Genomic DNA, 27936 nt, shown 5'->3' with positions numbered 1-27936 from the left:
GGGGAAGCACGGGGAGAGCCTGGCTCCTGGCCACTGTGGGGCCCACGACCGATACCTGAAGCTGCCCGCCAGCATACTTCCGTGAGCAAAACATTCCCCTATTTGTTTATGCTCGTTACTCCACGCAGCTGCAAACATTCCCAACCGATGCATCAGACACGTCACTTCCGGGGCACCTGGGGGGCTCAGTCGGTGAAGCGTCTGCCTTCGGTTCAGGTCATGATCCCAGGGTCCCGGGATCGAGCCCCGCATCGGGCTCCCTGCTCAGTGGGGAGCCTGCTTCTCCCTCTCCCCCTGCTCATTCTAATAAATAAATAAAATCTTAAAAAAAGAAAGAAAAGAAAAGAAATGTCACTTCCTCCAGAAACTTGCCTTGGCTGTAAGAACAGGATCAAGGGCCCCCTCCTCGGGGCAGTGGACACATGCGCCTCTCAAGATCTCTGCACTTGCCCGCTCACCCCGGGCCCCAGCAGACTGAGGCAGGCAGCAGGGCCCCATGGTGCTCACCATTTTATTCTTACGCCAGCACATCTGTCGACAGCATACGTATACCCATGGCTGATGGCTGCCATAAGTGCCTTGGGGCCAAAGCCCGGCCCGGCCCCGGCCCTCGGGAGCTTGCAAAAACAGCTGATGTAGGACAAGCACAGAACCTCTGAGGAAGGGATGGGTGTGCGCGTGCACATTCGGGCGTGAGGTGGGTGGCACTTCGCTGCTCCCTGCACAGGGCAGTCCGCATTCCCTCCGGACCTGTATCACCTTGCAGGATGACAGAGTATGTCCCCCTCTCCACCTCTGTCCACGTCCAGCTAGAGCCGCACCCACCCTCTGTGCTCAGACTCATCTGCAGCGTCGACTGCTAAGCTCCATTCGGAAGGACAGTAAGACACCCAAGCTCCTGTCCCCTCCCACAGAGAAGCAAATCTAATGTGCGGTGTCTCGACACAAGACAGTGGGCCTTTGGGGTCACTGTACCTCTTTCCTTATCTATAAAACATGGCATCAAGTCTAGTTCAAAGTCACCCAGTTTCTCCTATCCTCACATTTTAGGTGTCATCTTTCTATTTTGCACCTTGTATCCCACCCAAGAGCTGATCCTGTCTCTCCAGGCCAGCAGGACATTTGAGAATATACTGTAAGCTGGGTGCTTTCATACGTTATTTCACTTCATCCTTGAAATAATCAGTATCTTCATTTTACACCTAACAGTGTATTAGCAACATGCTCCGAGCACCGTGACAGCAAGCTTGTACACGCCATGGCTAACCCTCCCTGAAAGCGCCACACTCGTCTATCTTCCCGTTTTGTAGATGAAGAAACTAAGGTGCAGCATTAAGTGGCGGGGAGCACGTGGGGAGCAGCTCTGTCCAACTCCGAAGCATTTCGGAGTTGGGCCACGGGACCCATCCTTGGAGTAATACCTAAGGAAGAGTACATCGATGGTTAGGGTATAAAAATTTATTACATGTACAGAATATGACCACTAACGGCTGCAGACAGGCTAGGACACAATGATACTGGTTGGAAGATGGCTAGCTCTTTGGAAAGTGAACACTTTGGGCGGCTCGGAGCCTCATGCCACACGGAATGGTCAGTCAGAAGGGAAAGCACATGCCAAACACTGCGGGAGGTCAGGGCATCGCGTGACGGGTCTGTGTGCCCAGTGCCTTCCCTGTCTGATCTGGGGCTTCAAAGGATGCCACGCCCGGAAGCAAGCACATGAAGCAAAAGGGATTCCTAAGGTGGCCCAGGCTTGTCTCTGAAGTCACGGCAACACCATTTTAAGCAATAGGTTTAATTGGATGATTTCCACAAACTATACACGAAGTTTCTAACCATCACAATTCAGTGAAGTACAAAACATTAAGTTACAGGCTGTGGGAAGAGAAGGCAGCACCAATGGTGGCACCTTCCAATCCTGGTTGGCCTAGGGGTAGGGGGTAGGGGAAGGTTTCGTTTTAAACTGAGCCCCTCATTTCAATGTACAAAAGAATTACTCTGATCGATATTAAATTGTATTGAAAACAAAATGGACTAAAAAGCAACTACTACTCTATGTTGGGGTGGAAATGGGAGGAAAGAATGAGTCCTTCAAAGCAGGAGGGGAGACAATTGGGGGAAGGTTCTGTGGCTGTGACCCCAGGTGGTCACTCACGCTGCTCCATTTTTACTTTCGGTGGTCTCAGGAAGGTCCGATTTTTCTTCTCTTTCTTCCCCTTCGTATTTGCTTGGAAGTTCCGCCAGCTGTCCACACGACCATCTCGACTTTCCTGAGCACAGAGGTTTGGGGGGAGGAAACCAGTTAACGAGACAAAGGGCCTGAACCTGCTCTGCATGCCCATAGCCCAGCCCGGCTCAGCTCTCTGGAATAATCCAAGAGTAGAACAGAGCAGAGCTTTCTTCCTACTTCCACAGGCCCACAAAAAGTGGCATCCCACCCCTAGAAGGCAGGACCAGCTGTGGGCTGGAAGAAGAGGACGACATCACAACGACCTTTGCCAGGGGCCTCAGGGCTGGCTACTCAGCAGAGGCTATTTCTAACCCTCACAAACAAGCCGCCTGCACCGGGTCGTGCCACCACCACCTCACAAATGACAACACCAAGGTTCAGGGTCAGGTCACTTTCTCAAGGTCATCCGGCTGGCCAGCAGCATAGCCACTCTCCCCACTCTATCCTCCTTCGGCCCCGCAAAACTCAAACAGAGGCTCAAAGCCAGCACAATGCCTAGCCGGCTACACTGTGAGGGCTACTAGGGTCTCCCCCTGCTTATCAAGAGACCCACTCATTGTCTCTCTCTGCATACAAGCAGGGGGACAGAAACCCAGTCCTCAATTCTGGTTAACCAATCCCTAGCCTGAGACCTGAACGTTACAGAAGACGAGACACCAAACGTGGCTCAATTCAGGAAACTGGCTGAGTCCCTGAAGAGTGTAACCAGGGTGTTAAAAAGGAGTCAAGTTCAAAAGCCGGGATATGAGGGTCACAAGAACCTCAGTTTCTGCTAACAGACCTCTTAAGTAGGGCCCTACTCCATGACTACCCCCTAATCTAAACTGCACAGCATTTTTCTCGAGCCCACCTGGCAGCTGTGCCTTCCATAATCTCTAACAAGCGGTTCAGGGACCCTCCCTGCCCTTGCCAAGGCTAGAGAGCGTAAAGGTAGCTGAGCCGGGGCTCATTCTCCAAATCTCCTGCTCTTCCCCACGCATCCCCTTTCCCTGATCGTCTGCCCCGCTCAGTCCTGGCAATGCCCCAGGAACCAAGTTTCTATGCCAGCAAGTTTTCTTACTCTGGAATGAGAAGCCCTGACCACCCCAGAAACCTACCTCAAAGTTCTTCTGCCACTCCCTTTCTCGTTTGGCTTTTTCCTGAGCTTCTATCTCTTCTTCCCTTTGTCGCTTCCTAGGAAGAAAACCAGACCAGAGTACTTATAGGATACTTAGATACTGTCTTACCCACACAAGTTAAGCCGCCTCCCCATAGAAGCAAGGATATAAAGTAAATCAGTTCCCTAGGGTTCTATAAAAATGCCTGTCCGGAAAAGGCTCAGAGCCTTTTCATGCATGTCTCCATCTAAAACATGCAGATGAGACCACGGGCAGGGCTACAGGGCAGGGTATAAATACCCGTGTTACACAGACAGACGTACAAGGTTGTCAAGGCCCAGCCAACAATAATCATAGGTTATGGGCTCCATCCACAGGTTCCGGGCTTAGTCCGTGACAAAGCCGTCTCAAGGACCCAGGCCACCCTACTTCAGCAGAACGGCCATTACAATAGTAGAGGTTCTTAAGAGGGTCTCTGAACAAAACCCAATCCCAAAACAAGGACATTTCACACAACCTCAACTAGCGACACACGGTTACTGCTAAACACTAGTCAACGATACAAAATACATAAATTATATTAACCTCAAGATTTCTGATAAGCAAGGGAAACGATACTTTGGGACAATAAATACTTTGTAAGTGATTACACTATACAGTAAATACCAGACTCACCAAAGCTGTGGCCACTAGTCACACAAAAGGTTCTGGCCTCAATAACTCTGCCTATTTAACTCCAGGAAATCAGGAAGAAAACACATAGCACTCTTGATTAAAAACTCCCTAAGGACAGGTCTAGTCAATATTTCCCGAAAGTCAGAGACAATTTCTTACCCTAAGGATTCAAAAGTTTGGCTGTTTCAGATAACTATTTTCTACAGTTTCTTCGATGGTGTACAACATAATTCCTCAATTAGAAAAATCCCTCTTTAGGGAAATCCCCAAAGACCAATTTTGGTTAATCTGGGTATTTAGATGGAATACGTGAATATTCGGATATATACCTTTCATGCATCTCTTTGGCTTCTCTCTCTTTCCTTTTAATTTCCAGCTCGGCAAAGAGTTTCATGGTCTGTTTATATACCGCTTGTTTGAACTATAAGAAAATTAAGGACAAAAGAAAATAAAAGTCAGTATTTTTCCAGCAACTTGAATCAAGCATTTTTAGATGGAGCCCAAGACAAAAGCAGATTAGAACCGGCAAGGAAGAGGGGCGCCTGGGTGGCTCAGTCGTTGAGCGTCTGCCTTCGGCTCAGGGTGTGATCCCAGCGTTCTGGGATCGAGCCCCGCATCGGGCTCCTCTGCTGGGAGCCTGCTTCTTCCTCTCCTACTCCCCCTGCTTGTGCTCCCTCTCTCACTGCCTGTCTCTGTCAAATAAATAAATAAAATAAAATCTTTAAAAAAAAAAAAAAGAACCGGCAAGGAAGAAAGATTTCAGGGAGAACTACTTAATGATGCTCTCTCCTGGGAGATAAATAACATACCGCCTAGATCTTTCCGCCTTCACCCTGCGGATGATACACAAGAAACTTGCTCTGGTAAAAATCACCAAAAAGAAAAAACTTCTACCTGCTTATCACAACCATGTGGGAGCACCCTTTCCTCCAAAGAACTTCAAAAAAATAACTTTCATTCTTTCTTTTCACAAATATTTTATAATTACCCTGTGCTGGGCACCCCGCTAGGTCCTAGAAGGTGCTATCCAGCAGACCCACCTCCGGAGTCTACTGACTACAGCAGAGGCGTCGGAGCTATTCGTTGTGGGTCCCCCACCCCCCATCATCTGTTCTCCTTCCATGTAAAATCCCTTATCTTTAGGTACCTGGTCACCCAATGCAGAAGCCCGTATTTCCTAGGCTTCCTTGTAACTACATGTGGCCATGTAACTTAGGTTTTAGCCAATGGGATATAAGGAGAAGTGATGCAGCAATTTCCTGGAATATTCTTAGAGGGAGTACGCTTATCCCTCCTTGTCCCCTTCCTCTATTCTGCTGTTTGGCACATGGGTGAGGTGATGACACATCCTGGACTGTGAGGATGGGGGTGACATCCTTGAATGAGTCCTTAGGTGACACATGGTCCAGCGCTGCCATACCAGCGGCCATCGTCCTAAAGACTATATTATACAGGACAGAAAACAAATCACTGTCTTGTTTAAACCACCATCATTCTGGGTCTTAGTTGTATGCAGCTGATTCTAACTAATGCACAGATGGGAAAAAATAACACAACATAAGACAGAAAACAGAATTATCTTTAAAACTTATTTCCCCCAAATATAAAGCATTTTAAATACACAAAGAAAAATCGAAAGTAACCCATCATGCAGATTTCATAGAGGCTAAGTCCCAAAAGCAGAGACACTGGAGCAAAGAGTAATCTACGGAGAGAAAGGGAAGTAAAGGAGCCCCAGAATTTGTCACTTCTTTTTAATACTGTTATCTGCCAGGCAGTGCTCGATAAAAGCAGCACTGACAAACCCCAGTTCCTAGTAAGGACAAACACCAAAGGAGCGAAGGAGTCTGTAACGAATATTTCAGTATCTTTAAAAGCTCCAAACTCTCTTGGATGGACGGTTACTGATGACTGAATTTTTTATATTCTTCTGCTTTTTCCAAATTTTCTATCACTAGCATGTGTTCCTTTATAATCGGGGGGAAAAAAGACAACTTAAAAAAGTTAGGGTTCTTAAAAAATCAGGAGAACCAAGGAGTATTTATAAGAGGTCTTCAGAAAACACCAGAGATCATTAAAGAGAAGGGAAGAGAAAATAAGACTGTGGAGAAAAAACTGAAATACTGGGACAGAGTAAATCCACAACAGGTGGCTAGTATGCAAGGTGACCTCACAGTTCACAAGCAGTGTTACTGCACAGAAGATGGGGCCAGCCGCTGCCAGCAAAACCACCGAAGCAGGAAATTATAGGCAAGTTTCCCTAGCAAGACAGCCACTCCCATATAAATCTTTAAAAACAAGGTAAGTACATGGTAAGTTACTTACTGATCTAAACTGAGACAAGATTAGGATGACTGAATTTTTCAGGCTAGTGAGGCAATCAGACACAAATATCGAAGTAGAATCTCTCTCTCAGCCAATCTCCACTAAAGAACCCAATGGATGGAAGCAATGTGCTCCGTTTCTCTGTAAATTATTACCTGGAGCACAGCGAGCGCTCATGGCTGGTGGGAAGCCGTTTACTAGCTGATTAGAGTCACCTGTCGTTGCTCCCCAAGTGCTCCATGCCAGTTGCAATGATGACCATACTTATGAGATTTAAATATCACAGAAATTGATGAATGTGGTTATACAAATAAATGCTTGTGGTTTCTTTTTAAAACTAAGTGGAATGCTTTAGAAAGATTCAATAAACATAAGTCCCTAAAAATACTGCTGTTGGGGACACGTGGGTGGCTCAGGTGGTTAACTGTCTGCCTTTGGCTCAGGTCATGATCTCAGAGTCCTGGGATCAAGTCCCTCATCGGGCTTCTTGCTCAGTGGGGAGCCTGCTTCTCCCTCTGCCTGCTGCTCCCCCTGCTTGTGTGCATGTGCTCTCTCTCTCTCTAATAAATAAACAAAAGTCTTCAAAAATAAAAAAAAGAAAGAAAGAAAATAAAAATACTGCCGTTGAATTACGTACCGGTGAGACATCTGAAAAAGACTGAAAAACAAATCATGTGGGCGGGCTTGCACTTTTGAAGGCCTTAGCTCGTGCAGCCTCCTTTGCCCAGCAAGGCAATAAAGCCAGTGCTCCTCTTTATTCAAAAACAAAACAAAACAACCAACGAATCATAAATAGCTAGGATTTTGCTCTTGGTTTGTTTCACAAATACCTAAGTTTCAACATACTGCAAAACACATTAAAAGTAGAAGCTACGGATAATGCTTTGTGTGTTTTATAAAATGCAGTCAACAGTAAACGCCAATCAGCAGACACACATTCAAAGAAAAGGCCATGGCCCTATGACAAAAAAAAGGGTGAGGCTTAAAAACAGGTGCATGGATATACATTTAAATATTTTAAGTTAAAACAAAATGTTTCCAGCACGTATGCGTCAGCTTTGCTCTCTAACCCAGCAACCGGCGCACTCAAGCACAGGAGAGAGCGTGGCTTTTCCCACATCTCACTCACCAGCTCAGGGTCGTCCTCCTCCACATTTGTAGGTTTTCCTTCCTTCTTTAACTGCTTTTTTCTCTCTTTCACCTAAAAAGAATTTTTTTCATCAAAAAATTGAGAACATCCATTAAGCTGCACGCATATGGCATGTGCACTTTCTGCAGGTACAGGCACGACAAAAGGTTTACATGGAAATAAAATGAGCCTCTGCCCCTCCCCTCCACAACAGCAATGCAATCAAAGGAGAACTAAGAACCAGGGGTCCTTCCTCTAACCTCATCTAAAATCCAATCCACCAGGAAGGATGCAAGGGGACCAGCAGGGAACTTGTCCCCAACCCATCAGATCCTAGGCCAGAGCCAAAGAGCCTTGGATACCTTGATCAGATTACCCATTTCTCTTTTGCGGCTGGTAGTTATGTGTTTACAGCAAAGAAAATACATTTGTCAAGTTTTAGAACAAGCTACCGAATTTGTGGCATTACGTTTAATTGTTTTCTGGCATTTCAACAACTGCACTGTTGATAATTTTCATTGTGAAACACCCTTATACTAATCATTTTCACATCATATTAATTTATGTTTTTCATCACTTTGGCCACCCCTGAGATCTAAAAAAAAAATTAAATATATTCCTTCACACAAGAATGTCATTACTCTATTAAAGAACCATCCACTGCGGCTCCCGCGAAAAGCCAGTGCCTTCCAAGTGCAGAACAGCCCTACTGCCACCTTGTGGCCAGAAAGACTGAGGGCGGCTCCTTTACAGGCAAAAGAGGAAGAGCAACTACCACAGTGATTTAAGGAGAACTTGTCAGGTCCTCTTCCGACTTCTACCAAAATTTGGCCTCTAGGTACCACTTCCAACACATGCCCAGCCAGACACAGTCACGGCCACCCTTCTCCTCTTGCCACTCATTTTATCCATCTAAATTGGACTCGTCCGTACTGGTTATACAGCCCTATTTCAGATTCCAAAGCTCTTCAAAGAAAAGGTCACACCCGTATTCACTCCCAATTAAAATAGCTCTTACGAATGGCCTCACAATTCTTGCCCCAGGAAGTAAAAAATTAAAACGAAGACCCTCTTACCTCAAGCAAGCCATCTTAACACTTCCCACCACTCAGGAGATTTAAGTAATGCAAAAAAATAAAGCCAGCTATAACTGAATTTATTTTAGTTGAATCCTTCCCAACCCTGTTATTAATACAGATATGCACCTCCTATTTTTAAAAAAATTTACTCACGTCCCCTTGCCAATCTTTCTCAAGCCCATGTTCCAACCCCTTCACAGAGACAAAAATAAAAATCCAGGGTCAAGGATCGTCATGGCTGCTCCACTCTTCCACTCTCAGAATTGGGTAATGTGACAACAGGTGATGAGAGGGCAAGAGAGGACCTCTCTCCGCAGCATGGGGCTGGTAAGGAAAGAGGGACGAGCAGCCTCCTAGCCACTGCACATCCTGAGCTCTAGGGCACACACTATTCATGAGCACCACGGCAAACTTTCGGAGACCAGGTAAGAGGTCACGAATTACACCAGTAGGTATTGCTATGTTAACATTTACCCTCCTGCAAGGTGCCCAAGGCTTGCTAATACTTCCTGTAAACACAGCAGCACTATAAATACTTACAGTGTGTTCCACGTATTCTTTTCCTGCCTGAATTACATCCAGGGCCCTCTTCTTTTGTTCCTGATCCAGTAGCAACTTGTAAGCTTTGTCCACAGCTAATGCAAAACATTGAAATTAACTGTTTCTGCAAACACCCTCTGAAAGTCTGAACTATACTCAGGCAGTGTAAATGGACTTGTGCCATCTAAAAGCATTCCCTACTTTGTTAAATTAGTTATTGTCGTTAAACGAATTTAAAAACATACAACTATAGCAATGACTTTCCTTGAGAGCCTTGGAAAAAATTACATATACCCTCAAGACTAAACACACCACATCTAGATTTAATTCAGTGATAATTATTTTTTTATGTTCAAAAAAGAAAAATGATCCTACGCAGTAACAGTCTTTCTTGGCACATACAAGTTTTAACAAAGTAAAGTTAAGATCTATTTCTTACACAGCAACGTTCTGCTTTGGAACGACAACTGTTCTACTGAAAACCACAGCTTCTTCTTCACCAGAAGACAAAACTGTAACATTCCTTTCTTGATCCAGGACAAGGAACAGTTAGTCCCTAGCATTGATAAAATACGACTCGGAAGCAGGTCAATTTACAAATACCTTCAAAAGCCTTTTGCGCTCTGTCAGCGTCATCTTGGTTTTTGTCAGGGTGCACCAATATGGACAACTAAAATAAGAGGGAAGTTAGCTTTGTCAACAAGAGGAACATTTAACAACTCTTCGCCTGCACTGTGCCTTTTTACAACCAAACGCTCTAAGGTATTATGGCAAAAAAGACTGCCAGCCAGAAGCATTTTTAACAAATCAATAAATGTCATAAAATGTGCAGAAATACTTGTCCTCAAAATTCAAGCACCAAAAGGTAAACACAGGGGGCGCCTGGGTGGTGCAGTCGTTAAGCGTCTGCCTTCGGCTCAGGGCGTGATCCCGGCGTTACGGGATCGAGCCCCACATCAGGCTCCTCCTCTATGAGCCTGCTTCTTCCTCTCCCACTCCCCCTGCTTGTGTTCCCTCTCTCGCTGGCTGTCTCTAGCTCTGTCAAATAAAGAAATAAAATCTTTAAAAAAAACAAAAACAAACAAACAAAAAAAGGTAAACACACAGCTGAGAAACACGTAGCGTTTTAATCACAAAGTTAAGAACAAATATAAGCCTAGCATTATGAGGACGGTGTGAGGATACAGGAGACTGAAAAGCACCCAGTTCCTATGATGTTCCTTATACTGAGCGCTGAAGAGGCTAAAGCAGGTATGAGACATCATCTCATTCCTAAAAGAACTTTTAATTTAAAGGAGTGGTTTTCAAGGAGGGGGACAGGGGGTTGGGTTAAACAGGTGATGGGGACTAAGGAGTGCACTTGTGATGAGTACGGGGTGATGTGTGGAATGTTCAATCACTATGTTGTACCTGAAACTAATATTACACTGAATATTAACTGGAATTAAAATAAAATCTTTAAAAAAACAAAGTAGTGGTTCTTAGTTCTGGCTATGCTCCAAACCTGTAAAGCTTTTTTGGGTTTTGTTTTTTAAGATTTTATTTATTTATATGAGAGAGAAAAAGAGTGCACGCGCGTGTGCCTGTGCCCATGAGCAGGGAAAGGAGCAGAGGAAGAGGGATAAGCAGACTCCCTGCTAAGCGTGAAGCCCAACTCAGCCTGATCCTATGGCCCTGAGATTATGACCCAAGCAGAAATCAAGAGTCAGATGCCCAACTGACTGAGCCACCCAGGCACCCCCAACCCTTAAAGCTTTTTAAAAATATAGGTCTACTTTCTGCCCTCAGACCCTCTGATCGGTCTCTGGCATCTGTACTTTTTAGACCTCTACTGGATTGGGTATCAGGTGATAGTAAGGAATTAGTGTTAATTTTGTTAGGTGTGACAAGTGAAAAATGCAAGAAAATGTTCTTTTTTTTCTTGGGGGGATACATGATGAAGTATTAGGGGTGAAGTATCATGATGTCTGTAATTTACAACAATTGAGCCAAAAACATATAGTTAATGAAGTAAATCATTGCATACAGATGATGAGTGTATGGGTGTTCACTGTGCTACTCTTTCTTTTTAAAATGTAATTTAAATTTTTTATAATAAAAAAGTTAAAATAAAAAGCAAAAATCTGGGGCGCCTGGGTGGCTCAGTCGTTAAGCGTCTGCCTTCAGCTCAGGGCGTGATCCCGGAGTCCTGGGATCGAGCCCCACATCAGGCTCCTCCGCTGTGAGCCTGCTTCTTCCTCTCCCACTTCCCCTGCTTGTGTTCCCTCTCTCACTGGCTGTCTGTCAAATAAATAAATACAATTAAAAAAAAAAAAAGCAAAAATCTCCACAGGTGGTTCTTTCAGACAGCCAGGATTAAGAATCACTGATCTACTGTCATTGACAGACCAAAATCAACTAGTTGGAACAGTGGGACTGTGCTGGGGGAATGACAGCAAGTGGGAATCAAATGGTAAATCCAGCGTTACTGGAGCCAGAATCCTGGGCTCTAATTCCAACGTCAATCACCCACCAGCTGTGAGACCCTGAGCAATTCACTTAACCTATCTCTGTACCAGTTTCCTCCTCTGTAAATGGGACGATACCAGATACCTCCGTCTTACTGGGTTCTTATGGATGAAATAACGCAAGTAAGAAACTTAGCATACTGTCTAACATGCACTGGGAATAGTTAGCATATAAAGAGGACATACTATATGCCAAGAAAAAGACACACTATTCTAAGCATACTGTGTGTATTACCTCATTTAAATCCTCATAACAACCCCACTAGGTAGGCACCATTATTATGTGCATTTTACAAATGAGGTAACAGGCACAGAAGGGTTGAAAGTAACTTGTTCAAACTGCTTATAAGGGGTATGACCAAGACTGGAACTCAAGTCAAATAGCTCTAGGGCCCACGCTGTTTTGTTTTGTTTTTTAATATTTATTTGTTTGAGAGAGAGAGCATGCGCATGCACGGGTGGGGTGAGGGGCAGAGGAAAAGGGAGGGGAAGAAGCAGAGAGAGAAGCAGACTCCCCGCTGAATGCAGAGCCTGACGTGGGACTCCATCTCACGACCCTGAGATCATGACCTGAACCAAAACCAAGAGTCGGACGCTTAACTGACTGAGCCACCCAGGCGCCCCTAAGGCTCACACTCTTATCAGATCATATTAAAGACTAAAGAACTCAATTATTGAGTTCTTTGTACAGCTACATAAATAACTGTTCTGTGGATCTGAATGCTTGTTTATTAAATTGGGAAAGACTGCTAATGCATTACATTAGGAAACTTGAAATTTTAGAAAAAAGAAAAAAAAGCTGAATATAGGTGCAGAGTAGAACTCTATAAAAAGCTATAAAGCTATATAATGGGAAATGCCTGAGTAGGCAAAGATAAAAAACATCTTGGCTTAATAGCAGTTTCGAAGATGAGTATGAGTCAGCAATGTGGGGGCAATTACAGTATCAAAGAAGCAGGCATAACACCGGATATTAACAAGTATGTCCTGCAGGGGCTGAGAATTATATTCGGCACTGGTTAGCTCCTATTAAAATATGAAGTACATAAGAGATATAAAAAAGTTTAAAAAAAAAAGACATTAAATACACAGAAAATCCAATTAGTAAAGACAGACTGCAGGGAGTATGATTACTCAGCTCCTAGAAGGGAGGCTGGAGGTTACTCAACTATCAAAATTGGAAGGGTTTTTAAAAAGGTTACTATAAAATTTTGTAGCTCAAGTTATGAAACATCAGACTGGGCAAGAAAGCACTCTTTATATGAAACCAGGTGTCTCTTAGGTATTTAAGTTTGCAAAAGATAAAATTATTAAGGAGGGAGGTCTTAAAAATAAAAAAAACTGTAAACAAAGGGCACCTGGGTGGCTCAGTCAGTTAAACGTCTGACTCTCGGTTTCGGCTCAGGTCATGATCTCAGGGTCTTGAGATGGAGCCCCGTGTCAGGCTCTGTGCTCAGTGGGGAGTCTGCTTGAGATTCTTTCCCCTCCCTCTCCCACCCCCCCCTGCTCCTCCCACCGCTGCTTGCTCTCTCTCTCTAAAAACAAATAAATAAAATCTTTAAAAAAACAAAAAAACAAAAAACGTGTTATGAATCATTTAACACATTCTCCCTGAAAGGCAGAGAATTTAAGAAGCATGACTCCATGTAAGCTCTACTGTTCTATCTTGTATTTCTCCTGATTAAGTGGCTGGAAAGATTCTATTTGGCTATAAAATTGATTCTATTCAGAAGTCAAATTCGTTCTGTTCTTCCCCCTCACTCCCAACTGTAGGCCTAGATTTGAGAGTGGGTATGCTCCTGTCATAACCTTCAGAAGTCTGCTGAAGGCAGTTGTCACTGAGCTTCACGGCCTTCCAATAAATCTCCTGCAGGCAGGCTGTGTGAATGTCAAAGGTAAGCCATGGTCTTTAAATTATTTACAAATTGTGTCACTGTGAGGTTTTTTTTTAAAAAAGAGTTACATAGACCTAAGATTAAAAAAAAAAAAGTTAAGGGGTACCTAGGTGGCTCAGTCAGTTAAGCATCAGATCCTTAGTTTCGGCTCAGGTCATGACCTCAGGGTTGTGAGATCAAGCCCTAGGTCAGGCTCCCCACTCAGTGGGGAGTCTGCTGAGATTCTCTCTCTCCCTCTCCCTTTGCCCCTCCACACCACCCCCTGCCACTTTCATGCACGCATGCTCTCTAAAATAAATAAATCTTTTTAAAAAATAGTTAAATTTTGGCCCAAAAGTCAATAGCAAGTCCTAAGAGAATCATGTGCTTACTGTATTTCCAAAAGGTTCAAACTCCATCTATTACAGGGAAACAGTACTGTACCTGTCGAAACCTCTTTTTTATTTCTTCATCTGTCACTTCAGGATCTATCTGAAGAACCTGGAAGAATCAAAATCAAAACTGTAAAAGAGATTGAAAGAATTTATGAATTTAACAGGTGTCCAGTAATTATACATACTATTATCAGCATCTAGAACAGTACTCAGCGTTCCAAAACAGTGCCTGGCACCAGTTCTAAAAAAATGCTCAAGAAATATAAATGAGTAAATCAAAGAAAGAAAGAAAGAAAGAAAGCAAGAAAGAAAGAAAGAAAAAAATGAGGGGTACCCGGCTGGCTGGCTCAGTCAGTAGATCATGGGGTCATGAATTCGAGCCCCACATTGGGTGTAGAGATTACTTTAAAAAATATTTTTTAAAAGAAAAAATATATATAAATGACCGAATCAGTAACAGAATAATAGTTATAACACTTTAGGGTTCTCAATTAATACAGTAGCTACTTTTATTCCATCAAAAGAATTTATCTTATATCCAGAGACGTGTTTCCAGACCATGTTGCATTTTCCCTTCATTCATTATGAAAAGTATCCCCCTACCCACCCCTACTTATCTTTGCAAATGTGGAGAAAGCATAAACATGCAACAGGGAAAAAATTGGGCTGGCTCCCTGATTTTCGGTCCAGAAAGCTCCACTGTGCTCCACTTTATATCTGTAATTCACATGGGCCAATGGTTCTCAGCCCAGAGGGAACATCAGAATTGCCTGTGAAGACCTGTGAGTGATGCCTGGGGCCTACTCTAGAAAAGTCTGATTCCACCTCATTAGAACTGAGGTACGGCCAAATGGAAGGATCATCTGTATTTTCTGAGCAATCTTGTTTTTAAAAAATAAATTTAATCATTCTTCTCCAAGCCTAGGTATAAACTGGTATTGACAGTCTTCTTCAAAGATCCTGACCCCATCACCACAAATACATACATTCATTCAAACATTTACACAGTAGCTACTACCCGCTGAACACACTGCTACACATTAGAAATGCAAAGATAAATAAACAGGGAAAACATATTTTATAATTACCATATAATAAGTGCTTTTGGGGGAAGGGAATGTTATATACAATTACAGCAGGTGATTTCACAGTATAATCAGTCCCCGGACTCAACATAGCACCTAGTATTTAGTTACTTGGTATTCAAGGCCAGAGGAAGGTCCTGAAAGGGCAGAGGGTGAGAAGAGTTTCTTACAAATTCAAAAGAGAAGGCCGCACTTCAGTGCGACGGAATCAGAATCAACACTTAACAAGATCCCCACATGATTTGAATCTTTTTAAGTCTGAGAAGCACTGGCAAGAAATGATGGAGGTTAGAAAAAAGTACGTTCAAAGTTAGCAGAACTAAGGATCACCAGGTAGTACTAAGGATCAGGGACAGGGGGTGGGGAGCAGTGGCAAAGAGAAAAAAAATGAAAATAAAACTTGAAAGGAAAAATACATACTAGAAATTAAAACTGCAAAGTAGTCCACCAAGCTTAGTCGGATGCTTGCAGTGTTTGTTAAAAGCCTGGCAACAAGCGATGTCAAGATTTATTGCAAGCTTTCACAACATTCCAGCAGCCCACCTACAGCAATAAGGTTATTGGTAGGCAATGAAGCTGAATCACCACTGCATTCAGCAGACTTTGGAAGGTTGTGACAGAAGCATACTCGCTCTCCAATGCTAGGCAGACATTCGGGGTGAGGGAAAAGAAGAACTTTAAAGCAAAGAATTTCCAAAATTCACTGTGTCCCCTCATAACTTCCCAAGGGAGAAAGGAATTGGGAAAAAGTCACTCAAGAGGACATATGCAGCCATATAAGACTTCCGGATAAAGGGAGGTAACTGTACATACACAAATATTCAGAGGAGAGTTTTACCTTACCTTGGTTCTGGGGAAAAGAAATGTACTGGAGCAACCAAAGCCCAACAAACCCCAGGTGTCCTTAAACGAATGAGAAAGAAAACTTCCCACCTTCACACAAAAAAGCCTCCAATAAAGCTATAGCCCAGAACTAATCATACCAAATGTAATTCATTAACCCTGACTGGTTCCCAAGTTATATAAATAATATAGCTATAACTGAGATTTGGGGGACAACTGGAGGTGCTCGAGCGTGGGCGCCATTAGACGATGTTATTGAATTAACGTTGTTTCTCTTAGGTGTGGTAATGGTGCCGTGGTTACGCAGAAATCTGTTCTTGTTCTGAGGAGATGCATGGTAAATTATTTAGGCATGAACCCTCACAATGTCTACAGCTTACTTTCAGATGATTTGGCAAAAATGAAGGTGTGTATACATACATACATACACACACACCAAAAGTTATTTTTCCAAGAGTTATGTCACATGTGATCACAGGCAACAAATATTCACTAAGTGCCTTCAAAGCTAATCCAACTCCTTTTCGATCTTTAAGAGTTGGAGGTGCCATATGTGGCCATGAAATACAATGAAAGTAGCGGGCTTACCCCTGTGGCCCAAACCTCTCTGAAGCCAGTTTCCCACTCAGTACAAATTTTTGGAGCACTTAGGGTTGCTAGATACTATGCTCACTACAATTCTCATGGAATTTAAGGTCCATCAAGGGAAGAATGGACAAGTAATAAGTAATTTTTACAAATACGATAAATGCCAAACAAAACAAAAAAACATGATAAATGCCATATTACCAATATGGCTCGTAGGAAGCACACAGATCTGTTCAGATTCGTGGAAGGTTTTTCTGACCTCCTACTGTATCTCAGGCTTTGGGGATACTACAATGAAGAATCCACAGTCTTAGACCTCAGAAGTCTAACTAATCATCTCACATTAACAAAAATGCTTGACATTTATACAAGTTTCTGAACTCAAACTGTAACAGCCTCTTTTGGGATCTTCTGCTTGAAAAAGGAATCCAGTCTCTGTTACATCTGAACTCTATGACCTGTTAATAATGTGCAAGTACCAGAGTTCTAGGAGATAAATACCTTTCTCTCAAGGTACTTAATAAGATAAACAGCAAACAAAGTCAGTGATGCTCCATGATGGCGTCTTAAAGTTAAATCAAAGTAAGGAACACGAAAAGGACAGGACTGAGCAGGGACACAGGTTCATCTAAGCTTAGGGAAGGAAGGAGGGAAGGGTCCTCAACCTAAGAATAACCACAGAACACAAAAGAAAAGATGCCTGCTTAATGGCTGAAGGTTAGACACATGTCCAAAGAAGAAGCTGCAGAGGGCAGGAAGAAAAAAAATGCTCCCTGGATAAGGATTTCTGAGAAGACTCTTCAGATTTCCAGTCTACTTCCTCCCTTTTCTACCTGCTGCTCACTGAGGCAGTGTCTAAGACCATTCACATTTCAGGTGACAGCTATTACTGCATTACTCTCCTTACTACAAGACCAGGCTGCTTACCTCTGTAGAAAAATCGGATTCATTTAGATGGCTCAATAGTTGTTCCATGAGAAACAAAAGTCACTCATTTCCTGCATCACCAGGAACACCTAAAATTCTGACTTAAGCATCAAAAAGCAACTTTATAAGGAGACAATGACAATGACGTTCACCCTATAAAGAGGCCAGCACGTTTGTAGAAAATCAAAAAGACAAATATTCTAATGGATAGTCATGGAGTCCTGCCCATTCAAACACAATGTCCCATCTCCCCCAGTGTGTCGACCTTAGCATATCTTTGTGTAAAGATGTATATATTCAAAAACACACAGTCAGCCCTTGAACAGCACAGGTTTGAACTGTGTAGGTCAACTTATATTTGCACTTTCTTTTCAATAAATACAGTATGCTACTATAAATATATTTTCTCTTACGATTTTCTTAATATTTTCTTTTCTCTAGCTTACTTCAATACACAAATACAGTACTTAATACATATAACACACAAAATATGTGTTAATCGATGTTTTATGTTCTCAGTAAGCCTTCCAGTCAACAGTAGTTATTAGCGTTAAATTTGGGGGGAGTCAAAAGTTATACACAGATTTTCTACCGTGCAACGGTTTGCATGCCTAATCCCTGCATTGTTCAAGGGTCAACTGTGTGTGTACATATATACACATATACATGTATGCGTAATGTGTATATATACTCAAACATACTTCCTATAATCAGGACAACAGCTACAGGGCAGTAACTTCCAGAACCACAGTAACTAGTAGGACATTAAAATCCTAGCCTTCATACTGGTCCCAACAATCTATCATTTCTTGTCAATCAGATCTCCACAGGAAACACGAATTACCTTAACAAATAAATGGGTAAGTTATATGATCACATGTCCCCTTTTCATGGTACTGTGTACAATTTAAGAGTATGGTTAAACAGAAAGACTATACCATCAAATTCTTTATCCCTTCTCAAACAAATTATCTTCTCCACACCCTCCCCAAGATCAAATCAAAAGTACCTTTAAAAAAAAAAAAAAAAAAGATTTTGTTTATTTTTTAAGTAAACTCTACACCCAACATGGGGCTCGAACTCCTAACCCTGAGATCAGGAGTCACAGGCTCTACCAACTGAGCCAGCGAGGCACCCCTCAAAAGTACTTTTTAAGCTTTCCATCTTCCCCTTCCCTTTCTGAGCAATACGATCCAAACATATTAAGTGGAGCCAGGCACTTAGACATCTACTCGTAGACAGCTACTCTGGGTGGGGCTTCAAAATGGCCCAGAACAGTGTCACAGCCCGTTTGGGATGAAGACAATGGTGACCACACAGGGAGGAGTGTGGCCCAAAGTCACACAGTGGTGGAGCACAGCGGGTCAGAAGAGCAACCACACAGAAGGGCAGCCTGACAAGGAGGTACGAGGTGCGCTGAGAAGGGCATCTCAGTGGACAGGCAGCCTGGCATAGGGTGTTTATACCTAAGCGGGATGAGACTGTGAACACGGGAGGGTAGCCAAGCGCAGGGTATCACAGCCCAAGAGGGGAAAGCAAGGTATCCACATGGAAGCAGAGCCCAACACAGGGTATCTGAGACCGAGCAGGGTAAGGAAAGTGTCCACAAGGGAAGGTGGCCTGGCATAGAGTATAGGACCCAAGCAAGAACATCTTCACAAAGGCGTCACCTAGCATGGGAAACCTGTGCTTGGCGAGGTGGGTGCCCATGTAGGAGGGCATCCAATGTACAAAGGCAGCCCAACGAGAGGTGTCAGAACCCAAGCAGGATGTAGAGAGCATTTATACGGAAGTATGGCTGGCACAGACGTTGGAACCGAGCAGAGTGAAGAGGACCTCCATGCACGGGGGTGACCTGGAGTGTGGAATTAGAGCCTAAGTAAGATGAGGAGGGTGTTCTTAAAGGAAGTTACCCTAACATAGGGTGTCAAAGCCAGAGCAAGGCAGGAAGGTGCCTGCTTGATGAGGAGGATGCTGGAGCCCAAAAGGGATGAAGAGAGCTCCCAGAGGGTAGAGGGCAAGCACAGGGAGCCTGACCTGGGTGAGGAACGCACCTATATGGAAGGGTAACCTGACATGGGAGTTCTGAGCTCAGGTATGGTGAGAAGAGTTTCTGCACAGTGAGGCAGCCTGGTGTTGGTGTCAGAATAAAGCAGAGTAGAGGAGGGCATTCAGAAGAGGGAAGGAATGGCAGTTGGGAGATCAGATGCAAACAGGAGGATCAATTAAGTAAATACATATATATTTATGATAGTGGGAGCTCGATTTCTCACTATGAAAGAAGGGAACCACAAACATGGAAAGGAAAAAAATGAGAATAAACCCTGTAGTGTTGGATTGAAACTGGATGTAGGGGCGCCTGGGTGGCAGAGTCGTTAAGCGTCTGCCTTCGGCTCAGGGCGTGATCCCGGCGTTCTGGGATCGAGCCCCACATCAGGCTCCTCCACTAGGAGCCTGCTTCTTCCTCTCCCACTCCCCGTGCTTGTGTTCCCTCTCTTGCTGGCTGTATCTCTGTCAAATAAATAAAATCTTTAAAAAAAAAAAAAGAAAGAAACTGGATGTAAATACATGTATGTACACGAGGGCACATACACCCATGCGCGCGCACGCACACACGTGCACGCATGCACACTTACCCAATCCTTAGCCCTATCTACCAATAGGGTCTGGGATAGTGACATTCCCAACAGGAATGACATCCCCACACCCAGCACCCAAATCTTGATTTCTTTTTTTTTTTTTAAAGATTTTATTTATTTATTCGACAGAGATAGAGACAGCCAGCGAGAGAGGGAACACAAGCAGGGGGAGTGGGAGAGGAAGAAGCAGGCTCACAGCAGAGGAGCCTGATGTGGGGCTCGATCCCATAACGCTAGGATCACGCCCTGAGCTGAAGGCAGACGCCCAACCGCTGTGCCACCCAGGCGCCCCCCAAATCTTGATTTCTAAATACCATTCTTCACTTAAAGGAACCAGAGCTCCTCACTAAAATGATTAATTTTAGGCTGTGTCAGGAAAAGTACAAGAATGCCTAGTAATCAAAGAATGATGATATCGAAAGATAGGATCTGGCTTGAAAGGTAACCTACTGGCCAAATGTAGGACAACATGAGCGATAAAATAAATAATATGAAGATAAAACACACCGAATAAAATAGGAAAACCCCCAATCTATACTGACTAATAAATGAATAAACTTAAACTCTGATAAGGAGAAGATATTTACAGAGTCTCAAAATATCTCCCCATAAAATACTTATTACAAAGAGGGAAAAAAGTAACTTCATGAACAAACACAGCAGGTAGCTCTTGAAGTGAGCCGGTTAACATCATTGGTAACGGGATAAAGCTAACGGAAACATCATGTACTTTATAAGTTACAAAGAGAAGAATATAATATCACTTCGGTGATATTCCTGCCAATACTGAATAAACTGAATCCAGCTAGAGAAATATCAAACAAAATCAAATTGGGAGATATGCCACAAAATAACTGGCTTATAATCTTCAGAAATAGTAAGGTCACCAAAGTTAAGGAAATGCTGAGGAACTGTTCCAGGCTGAAGACAAAAGGGACATGACAACTAAATGTACAGTTGATTCTAGGCTGGGTCCTCTTGCTATACAGGACGTTATTGAGACAATAGGCAAACTGAGTGGAGTCTAAGAACTACATGGTAACAATGTTATCAATGTTTGTTTCCTGATTTTTATGGTTATATTGTGCTTCAGTAGGACAGTGTCATTTCTAGGAAAAATACACTGAAATATTGCAGGGCAAAGGGACATCATATGGATGGACAACTTAGTATCAGATAGTCCAGGAAAGTCTTCATAGTATACTTGTAATCTTTCTGCAAATCTGAAATTGTTTTAAAATGTAAAAATTCTTTAAAAATTACTCTTCAAAAAACAGAAGCAACAGATGAACCTTGAAGACATTATGCTAAATGAAATAAGCCAGACACAAAAGAATAAATACTATGTGATTCCACCTATAGGAGGCCTTAGAACAGGCAAATTCATAGACAGAAAGTAGAATAGAAATTACCAGAGACTGGGGGTAGGAGGAAAGGGGAGTTATTGTTTAATGGGTTTTGAGTTTCTATTTGGAATGATGAAAAAGTTCTGGAAATGATAGTGATGATGGTTGCACAACACTGAATGTACTAAATGCCACTGAACTGTACACTTAAAAATGGTTAAAATCGTTAATTTTATGTTATGTATATTTTACCAGATTAAAAAGTGGGAACAAAAAGAGTTATAATACTCAATAAGTGTTTTTATAAGATGTAACAATATTCATGTCAAATTATTTATAGTTATAAACAACTAGAAACTAGTTTAAATATCCTACAATAAAGGAATTGTTTAAATAATAATTATAAAGACTCTAAGAAATGTACACAAATATTTTATATAACAATACAGCATTTAAAATAGAATGAAGTGCATCATCCTCCTTGTTTTAAAATAAAACTTTTTTTTTAAGTAGGCTCCACACCTAGCATGGAGCCCAGTGTGGGACTTGAATCATGTCCCTGAGATCAAGACCTGAGCTGATATCAAGAGTCAGATGCCCAACTACCCAGGTGCCCCCTAAGTAAAACATTTAAAATAGTTGAAGTATAAACAATTAAGAGTGGCTATTTCTCTTAGGTGGGATTACACATGATTATTCTTGCTTTCTTTATATTTCAAATCTTTATACGAAATTAGGTTTACCGGGGCGCCTGGGGGGCTCAGCTGGTTAAGCGTCTGCCTTCAGCTCAGGTCATGATCCCAGGGTCCTGAGATCGAGCCCCACATCATGGTCCCTGCTCAGTGGGGAGCCTGATTCTTCCTCTCCCTCTGCCTGCCGCTCCCCCTGCTTGTGCGTGCGTGCTCTCTCTCTCTGTGTCAAATAAATAAATAAAATCTCAGAATGCCCAGGTGGCTCAGTCGGTTAAGCATCTGCCAGGTCATGGTCCCAGGTTCCTGGGATCAAGTCCCACATGGGGCTCCTTGCTCACCCCTGCTTGTGCATGCTCACTCTCTCCCTCTCTCTGACAAATAAATAAATAAAAACTTTAAATAAACAAATAGTCTTTGAAAAAATTTGATTTACTTTTATAATTAGGAAAAATTTTAAATTATAAAACTAGGGGCACCTGGGTGGCTCAGTCCATTAAGTGCCTGCCTTCAGCTCAGGTCATGATCCCAGGGTCCTGGGACTGAGCTCCACATCGGGCTCCCTGCTCAGGGGGAGCCTGCTTCTCTCTCTCCTCCCCACTCATGCTCTCTCACTATCTCTCTCTCTCAATAAACAAAAGCCTTTAAAAAATAAATAAAATAAGAAAACTAAGGAAACCCAAAAAGTATATTTGCTTGTCTATAACCTTGTGATCATTTTTAGGTTGTTGGGTTTTTTTTGTTTTTTTTTTTTTTTTTTTTTTTTTAAGGAAGGTCTGGCCTCACCTTCCTTTTTTTTTTTTTTTTTTTAAGATTTTATTTATTTATTCGACAGAGATAGAGACAGCCAGCGAGAGAGGGAACACAAGCAGGGGGAGTGGGAGAGGAAGAAGCAGGCTCATAGCAGAGGAGCCTGATGTGGGGCTCGATCCCAGAACGCCAGGATCACGCCCTGAGCCGAAGGCAGACGCTTAACCGCTGTGCCACCCAGGCGCCCCGGTTGTTGGGTTTTTGATATTTGTTACTGCAGTAAAACAGAAAAGCTGTAACAAGCAAACTAAATCAAAGATCCTAAATTTATCAAGGCTAGCTTTCCCTTCCCATCTGAAAATAAAGTCCTATAAATTTGGGTTGGTAAAAGATGGAGAATATTTGACAAGGCGAAGACCATCTCATTTTCCTTAACATGATGCCTCTCAAACTCTGCTCACAATAAAACCACCAAAGCTCAGTTCCAACTGTAAGACAAATTAAGTGTGTGTTCTGATGTAAGTCTGCCTGCAGCTACCCAAAGCTCCCCATCACAAAGCCATAGCAACATCAGACAGCTCACCTCAAATGGGTTCAAATTGAAGTAGGAAGAACCAGGACGGGTCAATCTTTCAATCTGATTTTTGGATGTTAGAACTGAATCTCTTTTCTCTATTTGTTTCACCTAAAATGAAAGGAGAGAAAAACTTCATTAGTAAAGTTCAATAATAAACTCTGAATTCTCATCTTAACAAGCTACTGACATGTTCAGCAAACATTTGTCTACATGTGGAAGACAGTTTGCTAAATACTTTGGGAATAATTACAATAGTTATCATTTACTGAAGTCTAATAATGTAAAAACTTTACACATATTTATTCCTCTCAACCATCCTACACAGTAGATATTACTATTATCTCCATTTTATAGATAAGAAAACTGAGACTTAGAGACGTTAAATGACTTGTTCACAACTACCCAAGTTGTAAACTAGAATTTTAATTCCAACAGTTTGAGGAACCAAGAACATGCAAGTATAAATATGTCACAGCCACCACTTTCAAAGAGCTTCCACTATAATGATGGAAGATGTACCTGTGCTGCTCATACTTAATTTACAACTTTTTATTTAAGAAAAATACAATTACACTGAAATATATACTAAAAACAGCATTAAAAATGTATATGGGAGGGGCAAGTAACTCTGCCTACCTAAACCAAATAGAGTTAGAAAAAGCCCTGGCCAAGGAGCTCAGTTGGCTGGGCACCCGACTCTTGATTTCCACTCAGGTCATGATCTCAGGGTCCTGGGATCGAGCCCTGCATCCCACTCTGCACTCAATGCAGAGTCTGCTTGGGATTCTTTCTCCTCCTCTCTCTCTGCCCCTCCCCCACACAAATAAACAAATAAAATCTTTTAAAAAAGAAGAGAAAAGCAGAGAAAAAAGAAAAGAAAAACCCCTGGCCCAAAGACAATGCTAAGGAGAACAGGTACCAGGCAGTGCCAGGAAAACAACCTTGGTGCCACTGTCAGAGTTGTAATACTGGTTGAAATAAATCACTCGTATGTTATATACCATCTTTATTCCTATAGCCAAAAGGAGTTTGGAAATAATTTCAGTAACATAAAAAGCCGTTCCTTCTCAGTATCTTCCCTCTTCAACTTTCTTTAAAATAGCATGCCACTCCCCACTCCCTATACTCTACCTTCTTTCACAGACTTATTTTTCCTCATAGCACTTATCACTATCTGACACTATACTGTACATGTTTCTTTACTGCGTATTCTTCTCTATAGAATGCAAGCTCTATGAAGACAGGATTTTTCTCTGTTGTTCACTACCATACCTCTAGCACCCAAATAGCACACTAGTACATGTCAGGTATTCAACAAATATTGATTGAATGATGACTGACGGGTCCTCCTTTAGGTACTTTCTCTCAATTCAAACAACCCAGGATTTTCTTTTTTCTTTTTAACTAAACCATGGTAAGTGAAACAATTTCCAGTATAACTGCAGAGTAGTTATTAGAGGTCAATAAACTTTGGTACCAGGGTATCAACATTTTCAGGTTAATTCGGCATTTCAAAAGGACAAACTATAAAGGATGTGCTAATTCCATTTTTAAATTTAATACTTTGGAGAAACTACTATGTAACAAGAACTGTTACAAATAGAAGATGAATGAATGTGACATGGTGCTGAACTCTGAGTAGCTCACAGCCTAGAGGGGAGCAACTCCATTCCTCAAATCCATTCCAACTCAGAGAGGTCCATCCTCAGCTTTAACTTTTATAAAAACCCTTTCTTATACACTAACTCCTTTAACGCTCATAAAACTCATTTTAATATTAACTCTCGCTTTACAGAAGTGGAAACGGAAGATCTGCAAAATCAATGCCTTGAGAAAAATTCAATCAGTCCAATTAACTGCCTTATAAAAATCCAATCCAAGGTCCTCAGACTCCAAATGGCATGCTTTTCTTTCATTTATTCATTCACTTATTCAACAAATATTTACCAAGCAATCACTATGTTCTAAGCGCTGGAAATGCGACAGTAATCGAGGCTCAGACCAAATATTCTCTAGTCCTAACATGATACCAAGCTGTTATCTGCTTTAGGGCCCAGAACAAATTATTTCACCTCCCTAAACCTCAGGTTTGTCATCTGTAAAACAGAGATAATGCCTACCTAGCATGATGCATAGTGCCTGGCGTACGCGAATGGCAGAAATAACCACTAATACAACTCATTACAGAGGACTAAGGGTGAATAGTGCTTCCGTTTAGAACAAAAATAAGGCCCAAGACAGTTAAGTCGCCCCCAAGAAGGCCAGCGTCTGCCAGCCTCTGCCAGCTCCAGCCCCTGCCAGCCTCCGACTCCGCGGACTTGGGGACCTCTGCACGCGCCAAGGTACTTCGTTGGCCACATTCGTCGTCTACCCGCAGACGTCGGACCCTAGCCCCTTTTCCGATGCCCAAGGGATTCCCCCAGCAGCTATCAGGCAGAGACGCACACACCCCCAGCCCCCCGCCTCCCCGAAGGCCAGACAGGAGGAGCCGCCCAACGGTCCAGGCCAGGAAGACCACTGCCTTTGCCCGCTAGGAAAGTAGGACCAGGCGGGATCGCCCCGGTGCCACTACTCCTCACTCGGTGTTCACCTCACTGTAGAAGGTCATAAATGCTTCCTCTGTGCTCCCTCCGCCAGCCGAAGCCCCGCTATCTCCTGGAGCCGCCATTTCCCCGGCCCAGCAACCACGTGACTCTGCTGCGCAGGCGCAGCCTCCTGTGATTCTTACAGGCCCGCCTCTCTAGCCCCGCCCCCTTCCTTGTGACTCTTAAAGGGTTCGCAGCCCAGCCAGACACTTCTAACTAAATACTCTTTTTTCAGTTGAGGTGAGATATACATAATATATAATTAAAATGAATAATTCGGCGTCTCTTAGTACAGTCACAGTGTTGCGCAACCACCAACCTCTATCTGGTTCTAAAACAGTTTCCTCACCCCAAAAGGATACCTGGCACCTATTAAGTAGTTCCTCCTTGTTCCCCCTTCTACTCAACCCCTTTCAACAACCAATCTGTGTTCTGCCTGTATGGATTTACCTATTCTGGACATCTCATAAATGCAATCATACAATATGTGACCTTTTCTGTCTGCCTTCTTTCATGTTTTCAAGGTTCATCCAAGGTATAGCATGTGTCATTATTTCATTAATTTTTATGGCTGAATGTTATTCTGCTGTATAAATATACCACAATTTGTTTTCATTCATTAACTGATAAACATTTGGATTGTTTCCATCTTCTAGCTATTGTGAAATGATGCTGCTACGAACATGTGTGTACCTGTATTTGAGTACCAGTTTTCAGCTTTGGGGGGGTGGGAGGTACATACCTAGAAGTGAAATTGCTGAGTCTTATGGTGATTCTGTATTTAATTTTTTAAGCAACTTCCAAACTATTTTCCACAGTAGCTGAACCATTTTACATTCCCACCAGCAATGTACGGGGGTTACAGTTTTTGCACATCCTCACCAACACTTGTTATTTTCCATTTTTTAAAATTACAGCCATTCTAGTGCCTACACAATCCTTTGCACAAACTCAGTAAGACCCTCTGTTGAATGCCTAGCCTAGGAGATAATCAAGAAACAGCAGTACCTGAAAACTAGAACAGTTTCTGAAACTAGAATGGCACTTGAATATCACCTAAAAACACAGGAAATTATTACCACTAGGTAGTGGGCTTATAAGTGATTATTATTTCTATCCTTCTGCTTTTGTGTTTTTCCAAGTTTTCTGCCATGAACATTTGAAAATGTGCCCTGCAGGCATTTCCTCTCATTTAAGTCATACAAACTAGGGCTGGTATTTTTCCAACCAAAAGATGATCAATAAAAACAGTTCTACAATTTCATAGAAAGCAAAGAAGGTATTTTTATAATCACAAAGAAGATAATCTGGCCCAACCCCCTCATCTAAAGGAGGAAAAACTGGGCCCGGAGAGAAAAAAATGACTTAGGAAAAGGCTATAAACCACTATGGTCTTGGTCACATTTGTTAGATGGTGAAAGGAAGGTCATGGCAAAGCCTTCCCCAGACTCCTACTTACACTCTTTTCCACTTCATTACATCACATTGTCAAAAGTCCAGTTATCAAGGCTGTTCAACTACATGTTAATGATTTTACAAATATCAATTCAGTGCCTACTTGACCAAAGCGCTGATAACTTCAGATGGTGAAAAGCACAAAGAGAGAGAGAGAGATAGAGAGAGAGAGAGAGAGAGAACAATATGTAGCTACAATAGAATGACTAAGGAGGTCGGGGAAAGTTTCTGAGAAGGTGACTTTTAAGCTGTGACTTGAGTGACATGTCAATGCAACAAAAAAACAATGGCACCTCTTAAGAGACTACATACACATATACATATAAAAAATTTTCCCCAGAACCCTAACTAAATCGGAGCATCCTGGACACAGCCCCCCCAACCCCTACTTTAGCCATCTTGTGCATGCTAGTAGTCCAGGAAAGGGAAGGCTTCCTTTGGGTGTTTAATAACAACTTTGGGATTGGAATCGTGGGATGGGGTGGATGCCACGCCTCACTCTAATAGGTCCAAGAGCCCGAATTTGGACTTCTGACAGTGTTCCTCCTCCATTATTTTTCTCCAGGCCTTTGGCCCCAAAGACCTTGCTAGGGATTGGCTA

The 27936-nt window shown here is 42.6% G+C and overlaps 1 protein-coding gene across 1 annotated transcript; it reads right to left on the bottom strand.

Annotated features, from left to right (window-relative positions):
• Positions 1 to 1776: 1776 nt before the first annotated feature.
• DNAJC8 (DnaJ heat shock protein family (Hsp40) member C8) lies at positions 1777 to 26018 on the bottom strand. The gene is made up of 9 exons (XM_045782332.2): positions 25886 to 26018; positions 23302 to 23403; positions 13901 to 13957; positions 9679 to 9745; positions 9076 to 9170; positions 7457 to 7528; positions 4332 to 4423; positions 3328 to 3403; positions 1777 to 2270 (listed from the first exon to the last, which is right to left on the bottom strand). Exons 1-9 carry the CDS (start codon positions 25961 to 25963, stop codon positions 2148 to 2150), a joined length of 762 nt encoding a protein of 253 aa, XP_045638288.1. The 5' UTR covers positions 25964 to 26018; the 3' UTR covers positions 1777 to 2147.
• Between the last annotated feature and the right edge of the window lie 1918 nt (positions 26019 to 27936).

The sequence above is a fragment of the Ursus americanus genome, chromosome 33, assembly GCF_024610735.1.
Source record: "Ursus americanus isolate L20-20 chromosome 33, mUrsAme1.1.p, whole genome shotgun sequence".
Lineage (NCBI taxonomy): Eukaryota > Metazoa > Chordata > Mammalia > Carnivora > Ursidae > Ursus > Ursus americanus.
This window is presented reverse-complemented; position numbering and strand designations above follow the sequence as displayed.

Coding starts and splice junctions, on each gene's coding strand:
- DNAJC8 (XM_045782332.2), bottom strand. CDS start 25,963: ATGGCGGCTCCAGGAGATAGCGGGGCTTCGGCTGGCGGAGGGAGCACA. Junction 4,424..7,456: donor AGGAGGACGACCCTGAGCTG/GTGAGTGAGATG, acceptor ATTTTCTTATAG/TTCAAACAAGCGGTATATAA. Junction 2,271..3,327: donor AGTGGCAGAAGAACTTTGAG/GTAGGTTTCTGG, acceptor CTCTGTGCTCAG/GAAAGTCGAGATGGTCGTGT.